The sequence below is a fragment of the Heliangelus exortis genome, chromosome 12 (assembly GCF_036169615.1).
Source record: "Heliangelus exortis chromosome 12, bHelExo1.hap1, whole genome shotgun sequence".
In the NCBI taxonomy this organism is placed as follows: domain Eukaryota; kingdom Metazoa; phylum Chordata; class Aves; order Apodiformes; family Trochilidae; genus Heliangelus; species Heliangelus exortis.
Genome location: NC_092433.1, coordinates 9,861,815 through 9,876,095, shown reverse-complemented (window position 1 = coordinate 9,876,095; position 14,281 = coordinate 9,861,815). Strand labels below are relative to the sequence as shown.

At 43.7% G+C, this 14,281-nt stretch overlaps 1 protein-coding gene across 3 annotated transcripts in view; it reads left to right on the top strand.

Annotated features, from left to right (window-relative positions):
- The window catches only part of LOC139801561 (uncharacterized), a 58,066-nt gene extending 44,071 nt beyond the window's left edge, over positions 1 to 13,995 (top strand). For 2 of the 3 annotated variants that reach the window (XM_071755969.1, XM_071755967.1), the window contains exons 2-4: positions 1,646 to 1,765; positions 12,272 to 12,642; positions 13,760 to 13,995. In XM_071755969.1, the coding sequence (XP_071612070.1) occupies positions 1,702 to 1,765; positions 12,272 to 12,642; positions 13,760 to 13,855 (531 nt within the window). In that variant the 5' untranslated portion in view covers positions 1,646 to 1,701 and the 3' untranslated portion in view covers positions 13,856 to 13,995. Of the gene's footprint in view, positions 1 to 830; positions 962 to 1,645; positions 1,766 to 12,271; positions 12,643 to 13,759 lie in introns of those variants that run through there. The other variant, XM_071755968.1, reaches the window with a different exon arrangement.
- Positions 13,996 to 14,281: the final 286 nt, after the last annotated feature.

Genomic DNA, 14,281 nt, shown 5'->3' with positions numbered 1-14,281 from the left:
TCTTTTAGGATTTCTTTCTTGTGGAATAGAGATATATGGATCTGGCAAGAGTATGTAATAGAAGCAGAGTATCTGTCCCATTGGACAATGTCAAATCAAGAAACCAGTATCAATTAGATCAGAGAAAAACAAATTATAGACAAGTTTTTATGCCTGCCACACACTATTCCCTAAGGATCCTGGGGTACAGGGATATCTCAGAAGACCCAGGCATGACCCATGCACTTCATAACCCTGTGAGCTAACCTGTTGCTTCTCCCTGAAACTTGTGCATGTCACCTTTCACACCTGAACATTATTCCAGTGTCTATAAATTGTCTACAGCTAGTTCTTGTTTGACTTTTAAAGTTTCATGAGACTTACACACCAGTTTTCTTTCTGAAATTGCCCCACAACATGCACATTCTATCAAATTTCCTTGATCTATAGGGGCAAAATGAAACAGACAGGTTGCTTTTTCAAAACCTTCCCTGCAGTATTTGGGTGGTCGTTTTTTTTATTCACTTCCTTTTACTCCTTGTTTATTGGGAGCAGAGGAGAAGGCCTGTTGGACTGTTTGCTGTTGTTTATTAAGCTTGCTTCCTTTAGGAAGATTTTCAAGCCCACTGTGGCCAAGGCAGGGAAATGCCTTCCTATGCTCCACCTCTGCTCCGAGGGCAGGAGTCTGGCGTACAAAAACAAACCAGTAAACCTTGGGAATGATGCTTCTTAAAGAGAGACAGACCAGACTGACAGCATTTGAAACTTTCTTCTAAAAGCAGGGATCATCATTTCCATGGATTTACAGAACCGCTCTAGTACATTAAAACAGCATTTACCTTTGCAGGCAAAAGGAACCTTTTTGGTTATTGCCTGGTCTGTGGATAGTTCCAAGTAAATTACTTAAAGTTCTCAGGTGTCTGGAAAGTGTGGAGCCTTGGGAAAGGAGGAGGGATGCTTCTGTGCCAAAGGCATCAGGCAGGTGAGCTGGCTCCTCTCTCTGGCTTGTCACCTTGTGTAGCTCAGCCTCTCTCTGTATCCAAACAGTGTTGTTTACCTGTGTTACTAGTAATGATACATGATAAATTATTAACATTTGGAAAAGGCTTGAATTTATTTGTAGGGAGCTGCTCTGAAGATGCAAAGGTGACTAGTGGTTTGGTTTTCTTTCTTTTTGGTTTTTTTTCACTTAGTTAGCTAACTTTGACTCCATACTTGGAGTCATGTTTTAAACAGCAAAACTGCAGTGTCAAGGAACTTGCTGTCTATGCCAGCAGAGTATTTGAACCTTTCCTTTTTGATGTGCTCTCTCTGCCTCCCATCTGAAAGGTGATGTGGGATATATTGATCCTAGCTTTTAGGACTTGTTCTATTTATGTAACCAAATTGCAGCATCAAGGTACAAACACAATTTGAAAAAGAAAGATCTATATTAGAATGACAAAGAGAATGTATTAAAGCAACCTTCTCTCTCTAATGGTCTTCTGGGCCACCATTACTGGAGGGAATACCCCAGTGCTCTCTACCTGAATGATGCTTTAAAATCTCCAGCATCAGAGGATTTTCTTGAGTACAGTATTGATTTTTGTTACTACATTAAGCTTTTAGCTTTGCAAATTATTTTATTTGAAATCATTAATACTGAAATAGCTCTGCTGCTGTGCAGGTACTGCCTGTGATCACTTCCTGCTTCCCTTCCTCTGTGGAAACCCCATTCAGCTGATGCACCTAGAGGAGAGCAAGGAGAAAGGAAGTAAAATTGCAAGCAGGATGGCCTCTCATCCAGGTGAGGAAGATCAGCTTTTCAAGAAATTGAAGGCAATGATTCCTTGGTGATTGTGAGTGTGGGCTGGGGGAGTCAGAGCACAGCCCTGGGCTGTGGGTGGGGTCTTCTGGATGAGTATGGGTTTGTGGGGAATGATGTGGGGAGGCTGTAACAGCTCCCTGGGGGCTGGCAGCTGTCATCAGCATGTGTATTCTGCTTGAACAAAGAATCGTAGATAAACTCAATTATTGGGTAAGGTCAGACTTTCCCACCTTGAAACTAATGGTCGTTAAAAGTGGTGGCAGGGCAGGATTGAAGGGCTGTTACTGGTTTACCTGGGTTTAGACCAGGTCCCAGATTTGTTCAGGTAAGCTGGCTGAATCAGTAAATCCAGCTGATTATGGTTTCAAATCTGTCCAGCTCCCTGTTTGATGGGAGCTGTGTGCAGACAGGAGCATGCTACTGCAGACACAGCTAAGCTCTTTGAAGCAGCTCATTCCCTGCATCCCATCTACTTTCTTTACATTCTTCCTTCTCCATTCCTTGCTTCCTAGTCTGCCTTCCCATTTTCAGGGCTTTCACCCCAGGGAAGTGGGAGGGATACTGGTATGTAGGTGGGTGCACAGAAAATGTCATCCTCTGCCAAAGGATGCCCAGGCAGGGTGGGGATTATTCACAGTGGGCAAATGGATCATCTTGGAGCTGTGTTGGAGGGGGCAGATGTTAATACCAGGTCTTTTGCTCTGGAGGAAAGAAAGGGAAAGGGATGGGCTCCCCTTCTGTCTGCTTGTATATGCTGCTGGCTGTTCCTCATCCTCTGTGCAGCATCACTGCTGTCTCTAGAAAAAATTGTTCTAGGAGCTCAAAGGGCTTTAGAGACCCCTGTTTGCCAATCTTCCTGATGCTTCCAAGTGGAAGGATATGGGCCTTCTCCATTCTCTGTGGACAAACGGAGGTCTCACATGTGCCATCTAGTAGGAACCTGCTCTGCCCTCCTCTCTGCACCTCACAGTCCTTTTGAAGAATGCTGGAAAGGCAATCCCCAGTTTGTTTGCAGTGTCAGCTAAATGCAACCCATCTTGCTCTGGAGACATGATGTTTACTCTTCTGCACAGTCATCCTTCACCTAAAGTAGTAATTCTTGTACATACGAATTGTGTATGTAAAGCTGGAGCATTAATTAATAACTCTACTTGTATTTTGATTTAATTCTTAGTGTTTTGTTCTCTATCACATCTCTATCTAGACAGCTCAAATGAGAGGCAGCCCTCATCACTAGGTGTTTCCTAGATTTGCTGACAGCATGTGTGCTGGGGAAAGGGATGAGCTTCCCACCTTAGCAAGCAGCTGTGAGAGCATTTTTCTTTTCCGTGGTCTTTCCCCCTCCCCCTAGTCCACTAGCGTGTCAGAACCTTGAGTTTTGTGTAAAGTTGTTAAATAAGCTTCTAGGCAAAATAAAAGATCAAAAGAGGTCTAATTAGCTGCAGTCTGCTTAGGAATTGTGAATGTTCACCTAGTTTTATAAATTGACACTCTTAACATTAAAACTCAAAGCAAAAAACGATGTAATTATTCCCTTTTTTTGAAGCTTAGGTTTAATGTCTTTATTGAAAATTGGGTACTTCTGTAGCATCTCAAGATGCTTTATTCTATCAAATCTGGAGCAAGTCATTTTTCATTTTGGATTGTAATGTGGTATAAATGATAAGGGCCTGATTCAGAAAGCTCTTCTTTTTTCCCCCACTAGCAGCCTGACGAAAAAGCTTCATAGTCACATCACAATAACCCTGAAGATAATCTATGGTTTGAGTCTTTGTGAAGCTCCTCACATTAATACAAGGCAAAGAGTAGGCAAAGAAATTTTGAGCTCTTAGTTAGAGTGCCTGAACTTAGCTTGTCATCACAGGATTTTTAGATCATTTTATTTTTATATCTTTTTCCAGACACATGATGTCAAGGCAAAAGTGTATTCCTCCTCTGACCTTTCTGTGCTGTGCTTGTGTCTCTGGGAGTACTTTGGGTCTAATTCAAATCCCAGAGAAGGTAGCAGGTAGCTGAATGGAGAAGACCTGGTAGTGAAAGCAAAGGAAGAATGAAAGACACACGGATGAGTTTTGTTATACATTCTTCAGTTCTGTTCTAATATGACCTGACCATGTGTCCTGTTTGCCAGTATTTGATAATTTTGGATATACCCGTGTGTGATACAGTTTTACATGCTAAACCTCACTAAATTTGGCCTCAATAATCTAGAAGAGTTTGGATAAATGAGGGGAGAGTCATCATGAAACTACATGTTACATGTGGGGTGGGTTACAGATATTATTTACACTGAGGCAGGACTCACAGGCTCCGGTTAGAATCAGAGGTTGATGGAGTTGGCATTTTACTAATACATAGGAAGTCCTGGTGCCTGCCCTGAAGACCTTACCACCCATAAAGAGAAATGGCAAATGCAGGGTTTGTGTGAAGGGGACTGCAGAAAAGGGTCAGTCCCCCAATGAACTTTAAACTTTTTTTGGATGTTTATCTAAAAGTTCATGCAAATGGAGGTGGGTTTCTTTGATCTGAGATCCTCATGAGGACTGTCTTCGTAATTTCAGCTGCTCCCTGGCTTGTGTCAGAAATACTGTGAGTGGGATTTCCCTGGGGATTTGGCATAGCCCAGGTTTTAACTGGGCTGGAAGAGAAGTGGGGTGAGATTTATGCATCAGAACAGGGCTTGCAGTAAGAAATTTTTTTTGGCATCTTTTATATTGTCCTTATTTGAAAGTTTCAGTTCTTGATGATCATACTGGGCATAAGTTCAAGGTTTCATTTGCACTTGGCTCAGCTCTGATGCTGGAGGAAACTTCCATGATAGGAGGCAGATCCTTTTCCTTCAAAACCATAATTTCTCAGTAGACGGTAGGATCGGATTAGAGCTTTCTTTAAGAATCCAGTAGGGATTTGCTTGGATTTTTCCAACTCTGCTTCTCTGATGCATTGTGGTGATTAGAGAAGAGCTTTTCGCGTGTCCCTCTGAGAGTGGTCTGGCTACTTGCTTCTGTAGATTTTTCAGTAATCAGATCTTGCTGAATGAAAATCTCTGTATATCAATATACTATTGATTCATAAAGGTTTTCTTGAGAGAATTCTTTATTACCCCTAAATTATTTCATTGGCTAACTAGTAAACAGACTTTGCTTTCTAAGCCCAAGACAGCTGCTTTCTGGTAAAGGTTCAATTATTCTTTCTTTGTGCATACTCTATCTGGGCTTTGCTGCCATACAGTGTCTGTATGGTCCAAGACCTTTTAGCAAGGTGCTTGGTAGCTGCAGTGGGAAGAGAGAGCCCAAAACCTGCTCTGGGAGCCACTGGAGTTTGATGCAATGAGGGGCTGAAGCAACCCAGTGGCTGTAGTGTAAGGCTGCTTTTGTTCAGGAGTTATTAAGGGGGAGTTTCAGTCCCTCTTCCCCACCCAGGGCACGAGGATTTGGATCTTCTCTCTGGCTGTACATTGGGTCGAGGGCTCAACCTCCACTGAGCAGAGATGTTGTGGAGCTGCTCCACGCTGTCAGCTGTGTGGCTGGGGAGGTTTGGGGTTGATGTCATGCAGAACATCACTCCTGGGAGGCCAAGCTTGAACAGCACAGAGTAGCTTGCAGCTGGCTCTCATGCTGCCATAATGGTCATTAAATTACACAAATGTTTTAGAGCTTAATGTTTTGTTTAAGATTTTCTTCTAAGAGAATTTAGCTTAATCATCTGGTTGTGTGGCTGACTTGAGTAGGAGCACTGAAAGTCTGCAAAATTCCCAAGTTGCACCAGAGGCTGAAAGTCCTTACGATTTCATAAACTATACAAGATGAAGTAACTGGATTAATACGTTTATGATCTGTAACTGAGGAACGTGAATGTTTGCACATGTTAGAGGCAGGAAACCAATACTTGCACCAGCATAGACAACTGCTCTCATTCAAGGCATGAATATATTCTGAGTTTTTGCTTCATCTTCTACTACTTATAGTAGCCTGCCTACTACACAAGGGCCTTGTGTGGAAGTGTGTGATTTTTCCCTTTTTCTCGTTCCTCAGGAACACGCAAGTCTTGTAAATTCCAATTATTTTTAACCCTTTAGAAAGTCACCTAAGTTGGCAGACTGTGCAGCTGCCCCTCAAATCCACTGTATTTCTTCTAGATAATGCCTGGTGTTTTTTGTGCCAATTCCAGAGTGTACATCACCAGTTAGGTAATAAAGAGAGAAATTCTTATCTGAACGTGAGGTTATAACTACACATTAAAGGGTTGGATTAGATGGGTTATTATGTGTATTATTACTAGGTTTTGACTACCTACAAACCAGAGCATTAATCATGTAATTATGTAACTTATGATTACCTAAAAATGCTCCCTCTTTAAATGGCTGTTGCAAATTTGATCTTTCCTCTGCTGAAGTGACCTGTCAGCTGTTCATTGTGATTCATTAAATATGTTGCCACTGAGTTGTAATCATCACTAGTTTTACAGAATGCATCCAAAACCAAGGACAACCTTTTTTGTTTTCACTGAAACAAGCTGTCAGGGGTGTTGATGTGTGTTTCCCTCACCTAGAAAAGTCCATGAGGCCTTGGTCCTAAAGTTCACTTCCAATGCTTCTGGTTCTTGGTAGTTTCTGAGGAGTTTTTGTGAATAAGGCTCTCAAGAACAACGTATCAGCATACAGAAAACAGAATTTTGCAAATAATATTAACTTCTATAGTTTCTTGGGTTTTATAAACTTAATTTCAGATCAGTTTCTTTTGACCATTGTGTTTTCAGAAGCATTCATCAGAGCACTGGGTTTTCATTTCTTTTAAACTACCAAATTTTGGAATCAGACAAGATACATCTCTGCTGATGGACAAGGTTTATAGGTAGAGATAAAGTCTTTTATTAGACAAACTTGTATGGCTGAGAGCTTAGGCAAATTTTGAAGCGTATGAGCCCTTCAAGTCTGAAATGGAAACTTTAAATGCTAAAAACATGCTGGATAAGTAGATGCTTGGGGTTTAGTTAAATATATGTCAATTATACTGTCTCAGCTGGGGGGACAATAGTATTGGGATCTGTAGGTCAGAACAGTGACTTCAAAATATTGCATTATTATTTGTGAGCGTTGTCTGGAACACAGATGAAGGATGGCAGAATTTTACTAGGAAGAGTCTGTGGCTGAGGTGTGGGAAGGTGTTTCTCTTGAATGAGCAACATATGAACATAAAAGCTCCTGGCTTATACTTAGGTGTGTGTGTCCTCCAGAAATGACTCAAATATGCTTTGAATTTTCTTCCCTTTTAAACCTCTGCAGGCTTTTTCAGGAAGTTTGGAAAATGGCTTTTACAGCCTTTTCTGCCCTGACACAGGCAGAGTAATCTTCAACTTGGAAGCTGAAACACTGTCCCTGGGGTAGCAAGTCCATGGAGAAGGTCACATGTGAGTGACAATGCTGAGCTAGTGAGATCTGCTGCTCTGGTTTTGTCAATGATTACCCTGGCCTGACAAAGGTTCTACCATGAGCATTGTGGTAACTTCTTAACTTGATTGGGAGCTATTAAAGAGTGATAAAAATCAGATATTTCTGACCATAGTGATCAAAGGAGGAATTCAGTGATACTACAATAGGTGCTTGGAGTTCTCTGGGCATTGCCATCAGTATTGTTTAATGACCCAAGTGCTATGGCTATGTTGGGTAAATAGCAACTCTGGCAGGTATATAGAAACTGTCTGCTTACCCTGAACACTGAGGGTTTCCATATTGTGCCTGTCAGCCAGGAGGCTGACCCCACTTCCAGAATCCTGATTTATTCAGAAACCTGCCTATTTCCTCCCTCAGGTTTCAAACACATTGGTTGTGGTCTAAAGGTAACAGTTCCACCAGCTGAGCTGGGTTGAGGGTTTCTTTCTGGCTGAGGTTCCAGGACAGATGTTAAAAGCTGGAGTCAGCTGAATGTTGCCTAATAGGATTCTGACATTTTCTTCCTCCTTTGAGCATGAGGGTAATTTAATGCTGCTGCCCTGCCTATAGGAATAGGCTGGTTTAGTTGCACAAATCCTCCACTCTGCCATGCTGAAAGATTCTGGTGGCCTGTGCTGAGAAGCTGGGAGGCTTGGTGCATGGAAAGCATTACACCAAGAGCTCAGTTAGGGCAGCCACCAAGTCTCCTGGCAAGCCAGAATGTTTTTTTTTTCCCTATGTTGTCTTTTACCCAAAATGTGTGGGCATCCTCATGTTGCTGGGTGTGTGGAGCAGGTGTTGGGGGGACTTTGCTTTGTTGCATCTCAGGCCTTTCACACCTGAATCCCCTAAATGCCTGAACCTGCCCCAGGTTGCAGCTGTGTGAGTCCTTCTTGCTCCTGCTGACCAGGGATTAACAATTTCCCAGGCATCAAGTACTTGTGTGTGTGGTATTGAGTCATTTCTTTGGGGCTATTGTTTAAGTCTTCAAACCATGGAAGGAAACTGGGAGCCTGTTTAGATGTCACGAAAGGTCACTGGCTATTTTTATAGATTACATTAAAGAAAATCAAAACTGCACAAAAAGAACATTCAGATTGTGAAGTCAGGACTTTGAAAAATATTTTCACTGCCAAACTATTGCAAATCACTACAGATCATGGGCAAACTGATTTTCAGGGGCTTACATCTTGGCTAAAGGTGTGTTACTCTTCTTGTACAAAATTATTTCCTGGCATCATTGTGACTTTCCTGCCAGTTTCAAAGCAGTGCTGCAAACTGTAGCACTGAGACTGCTCAACCAAATGCTTGTAAGAGTTGTCAGTTTTTTGCTGTTTTGTTTTAATTTTTTAAACTTGGGTAAAAAGCTTTACCATAATGGATAAACTGCATTAGCTGAAATTTTCACCCTAAATTCCAGCCAGGGCAGACAACCAGCTTTAATTCAAAAGATTAAAGTCTGGCAAAGTACTAAGCAACTGGAGTTTTACAATAGTGAGTTTTGTACATTGTGGTCAGCCTATCAAAGGGAAATTATTTTTTCTGTCTGTTTTGGTTTTGATGTCATTCCATCAAACCTTTAATTGGGAGACACAGCAGTAAGCTTCAAACTCATTTTGAAGCAATGGACATGAGTCAGACATAAACAAATGGGCTGGGGGTGAGCTGCCCAGCTGCCAAGGGGTGGGAGAGATTTTCACAAGGGGCTTTGCAAACCCAGTGAGCAAAGTTGCTACAGAGCAGAAAACAGTCCATGGCCTGGTGGAAGGAAGCAGGGCTTGTGCAGCAAATGGAAGGCACTAAATGGCACATTCTTGAGTAATGTATGCAAGTGCTCAGAAAAGGCAGGTCAGGTTGGGAATGCTCTTTGAGTGCAGATCTGGCAGGGAGGTGATGGGGTTTGACAGTGTGGTGTGGCTGAATGGTGTCTTGATCCAAAAGCCTGCCAGCTGGCTCTCTTAGGGACATCCTGGGTAATATTCTGGGTGTTTCGGGGCAATTTATAAGGTTAAATTTGAGGTTATGAGGTTAAAATGTCCCCCATGCAAATATGGCTCAGAATGCTAATAAGTACGTATAAAAAACTGTGCAGGGAGCAAGCTTCTTTAAAAATTGTACTTGCAGTGACCAAGACCTCAGACACCATAAAATGAGGCATAACCTTTGCTGGTTCTCAATCACCATCACTGGGACATCAGGCCAGAGGCAGGTGGGACTTAACTCAAGGTCATATCTCAGCTTGGTCCAGTTGAAGGTCCTCCCATGGTCTCACCACTGGAACAGCCTGCCTAGGATTACTGGGAATACGTTTGGTTTTAATCTTTGCACTTTCTCCTTGCTGAGATGCCTGGAATTTATCTCCAAACAATTTCTTGGGGAAATGTAATCATAAAGCTAGAGCTTTGGGCTATGCATGCTTCTTTTCAGGCTCCTAAAGTCTTTGAAAGGGGCAAGTGTTACTAACCTGCCTCCTTTGTGTTTTGACAAGGAGAATAATTTTAAACAAAACAAAAACAAAAACACCTCCAAAACTAAAACATTTTAATCCTTTACGTGGCATTCATGTCAGCTTTAACTTAACTCGGCCCACATTGCAGGAACTTCGGGAGGTGTTTTATATTTGTTAAAATAGATTCTGGGCTCTGTTGCTGCTTTTATGACTGTATCTGGGGCTGGAGCTTTGACATGACCTGCTCACAGCAGGTGCAGTGAGCAGGGCAGTCCTGCCCTCAGTGGCATAAGTGAGAGAAAGCTGCTCAGCCCCAGGATGAGGTTTGCTGAGCAATCAGCACATCCAACCCTCTGCAGAAGGCTGAGCCTTTGGTTCCTCTCCAGCTTACACAAAACCCCACGCACGCTTCCTCTCCTGCATCTCTGGAGCCTCATAAGACCCTTCCTCTTCCCACCATATCCAATTGCAGCTGCCCCAACCTGGCTGGCAGTGAATTCCCACTCCTGAGTCTGCCCTTGTTTTTTGCCCAGCAGAAGGAAGAAGCTGAAAGCTCTGGGTTTCTTTTGGCTGTCCCAGTGAGCTCATATCTGCCCTGCTGAGAGATGCGAGGGGGAGAGCATCGATGTGGCTGAGGAGCAGCGGTGTCAGGCAGGCATCATGCCTGCCCTCCCCAAGCTGATGGGAACAGAGAGGGACAAAGGTAAAGCTTGTGGCATGAAAAGGCTGCTTGTTGCAGTGTTTCATGGCCAGTGAGCGTGACCAGCCTTCAGGGCTAATTACCAAAGGAGAGAGAAGTATGTTGTTGTCAGCAGACCTACAGGGTTACTATTTAATGAAGCAGATATGCAGGTAGCTTGTTCAGTGGCATGAGCAAGTGACTGACTTGTGTCCACAAGGATGTAGGTGTGTGTGGTGGGGTGCTTCAGGTGGCTTTTGAGCCCTGGTCTTCTCTCTTAAGTGTAGATTGACACAGTTCTCCTCATAGCAGTGGTGATCTGCAGTCTGGTTTCCTCTTCTCCAGTTTTTCCCCTTTACTTTCTCAGTTCTTCTTTTCCCTTTTTTCACTCCCATTTTCCTCTTTTTTCTATGCCAGCACCCTTTTTTTTCATTCCATCCCATCTTTTCAAAGCTTTTCCACCTCACATCTCCTCTTTTTCAATCTCTGATGCTAAATGGCACTGAATAGCAGTGTCATCACTATTTCATCAGGCCTGCCCCAGTTCCCTGCTCGTGGTTTGTGGACCATGTGTGAGCTGGGAACAGCCAGTATCCTCCTGGTGCTTGCATCAGGGTCCCCTGCTGATCACAGTTGCTCAGCACATCTGACAAGTGTTACTTGTCCTTTTCTTGGGACTGCCTGCAGAGGTGTGCAGGGGGTTGGTGAGCTGTGCCAAACCCTGGTGGGGTGCTGGCTGGGTTATAGTGAGTGTGAGGATGCTTCCATGCTATGGGAATCCCTTTCTGTTGCTGTGTAGTCACATGCCCCAAAGTTAGTATGTGTTACTCCAGTGCTTGCACTGGTCTCCTTGGCAGAGAAGGGACAAAACACAGGAGAATGAATCTAATGGTGATTTATAGTTGTTTTTTTCCCAGACTGGTGAGTATTGGCAGATTCAATGGCTCTGACTCCTGAACTTGTGCATCTGAATTCATACAACTTACACCATCTACTCAGACTTGTCCTGACATGTGGGCTGGAGTAGGTATTACTAAGGCAGAGTAGCATCTCTAGTATGGCTCCTCTCAAAGTCTGTTATGGAAACTACTCATTTACTTTACTGCAACCTATGTTTTCACCAGATAGCAGAGCTAGGTTTGACAGCTATGTTATATATATATGTATATATAAAATAGACAATTATTATTATGATATCCCCTAACAATGTCCCTAGTGCATTTGTCAGAAATGGTAATTTGATTGTCAACATTTCTGATGGTCCTCCCATGGTACAACAGCCCAGGTGTGTATGGGGAGCACAAGCTGCAGCAGCAAGGATGTTGCAGATCAGGAGTGATGTGCTTAGGCAGAAACTTTGGGAGAAGACACACCATGTCTCTCTGACTTGAGCCTGCTATTCCTTGCCTGTGGAGATCTCCTTTGGATTCTTTTTGCAAGATGCTCATTAGAGTATGAGTTTGAAAAAAACGTATTTGACTTATATGTTCCCTGGAATTCATGCTGTTTTCTCTGTAGCAAAACCATTTTTTTTCCTGGGATATTAAGCAAACAAATCTTGGGAAAGAGCCAGCCTTCCTTTTATTCTCTTATTTGTCTTTGAATGCTACACAAACCACCTGACATGAGGCACTGAAGATGTTCTGGAATGTAGTGGTGTGCTTGGCCTTGATTTAGGCTGTGAAAGCAGCTCCCACCCAAGGGAGAACATGGGGCTGGGATGTGAGAGTCAAAGCTGTGCCACTGGGGGCATGCTCTGGGTCCCAGCCTCTTGTTCTGTGTCTCTGCAGGTAAGACAAGCTGTTGAAAAGCAGCCCTTGCCTGCTCCCCCTGTTTCAGGACCCGTCACCAGTCCACTTGAAGTGATGCTGGGAAATGCACCCGTTTATAGTTGTGCTGCTTCACACTCACCGTTTCTATCAACAGGATCTGGGCCAGCTCCCCGATTTTACAGGCCTGTGCTGTCCCCTGGGATGGGGTCTCCTGCTACCCTGGCTGCTGGTGACCTTGCAGAGGGCTTGGAAACACTGGCTGTCACAGCACCAGAGGGAGGAGAGAAGGATGCAGCAGTATCCCGAGCCAAGGTGGAAGCAGTAGAAAAGGCAGCAGAAACAAGGAAGGTGGAAACTCCAGAGAGAGCACATCCAGGTGGAAAGGTGGTCACTCCTGAAGCAGCAGTGATCCTGGAAGCATCGGAGAAACCAGAGGCAGGAGGAGTTGCTGAAGCATTTGCACGGGCAGCAGAAAGGATTGCAAAATCAGAAGTAACCAAGGTGTTGCAGTTGGCAATAGCTGAGGTAAAGACCCCAGCAGCCCTTGGTCCCCACCAGGGTAAAGGGGGGTGTCCCCTGCTTCCCTTGGCTGGGCTCACAGTACCTGATGGGATGGGAAGCTCCAGCACTGAGGCTAAACCTGGCCTCTTATCCTCATCCTCTGAATGCCTCAGGTGGAAGGGACCTTATTTATGCTTAGCCTCAAGCTATGGAGATCTTTATGTTGGAAAAATTGAAAACAATAGAAAAAAACCAAAAAATCCCACCCCAACTTGAAATTCCTGCTGAGAATTTGTACTCTTTTCCCATCTGGTTTCCCTCTGTCTTTCAGACAGGTTTTTTTCATGATAGCGGGCACTTTATCACTCCTGGTATAGTTAAGGATACAAAGCTCTCTCCATTACAGCCCCTCTGGCCACATGCTCATCCTGTTCTGAAACGTTCATATTTGGGGATCAAAAAAGGTCCACGCGTGGTGTTTACTCTGTCGAGAATTTTTATTTGACATTTGAGCAATTATGCCCTGTGTTGTTCGTGAGTTTGCTGAGGGTGATAAACGCACTTTTCCCATTTGAAAAACCTGTCTTTTAACATTGATGATGTGGTGACAGATTTTCAGCAGGGCTGGGAGTTGGGTCTGCCAGGGCTCAGTGCCCACTCCAAGCGCCAGATTTTCAGATGTGTTTAGGCACCCAGCAGCTCCCTGTAGGGTGTGAGGCCTTTGGACATGTTTGTTCCCATGTGTGGAGCTTGTTTGAAAAGCTGCCTGCCTGCAGCACCACCGAGCATCCACCTTCTGCTTACAGAAAAATCTGGATCTCATCTCCCTGGCTCTGATTTCATTTTGGTTTGAAAGGTCAGCTTGCTCCTATAGCAGTTTCCTGGCCCCAGAGCTGTCGTGAGGACATGGCATTTCTATAGGATATCTTCAAACTTTTCCCCCAGTTTAGACAAGTGGCTTCACTCAGAAAGGGCTCTTCAGCGTGCATTTGAGTTTTGTTGTGCTTTTATGATCAGCTGAATTTAGGCACACAATTCCCTAATTCAGTCTGTGAATAAGAACCTTTATTTTTCAGATAGCAGCAGCTTACTTTCCAGTGACTTCTCCAGTGCTCATGTCTTCATTCTCTTGACTTTTCAGCTCAAAGAGAAGAGGAGGAACATGTGGTTAAAGCCAAGGAACCCCACTCAGCAGGAGGAGGAGGAGGACTGGACAAAAGAAGGAGAGGTGAAGTGAAATGAAGGAGAGGTGGTGTTCTGGGCCATACCTAGCTGGGGATTGGTACCCTGACACTGTGATTAGTCCTGGAATGCAATAAGGTTACCAGTGCTCTTCTGACTGCCCATATGAAAAATAAAGCTATGCCATATTCCACACACAGTAGTGTTCATGGTCTTTTGAAAGCCCTTGTCTTCTGTTTTCACAAAATGGTAGTTCTGCCCCTCTTCTTCAAAGTGGAGGGGGACCAAAATGTGCTGTTCATGTTGGAAAACATGCTGCTGGCATGAAATTATATACTCTAAATATGGGGTCAAGTTTTCATGCCTGTAGGCCAAGAGATGGTCCCAGAAAGTACTGCTAATGTGAATTAGTTCCACATCCAAACAGGACATGCATTTACCAGCAGTTTATCCAACTTGCTCCAGATCTGAAGTGTGTTTC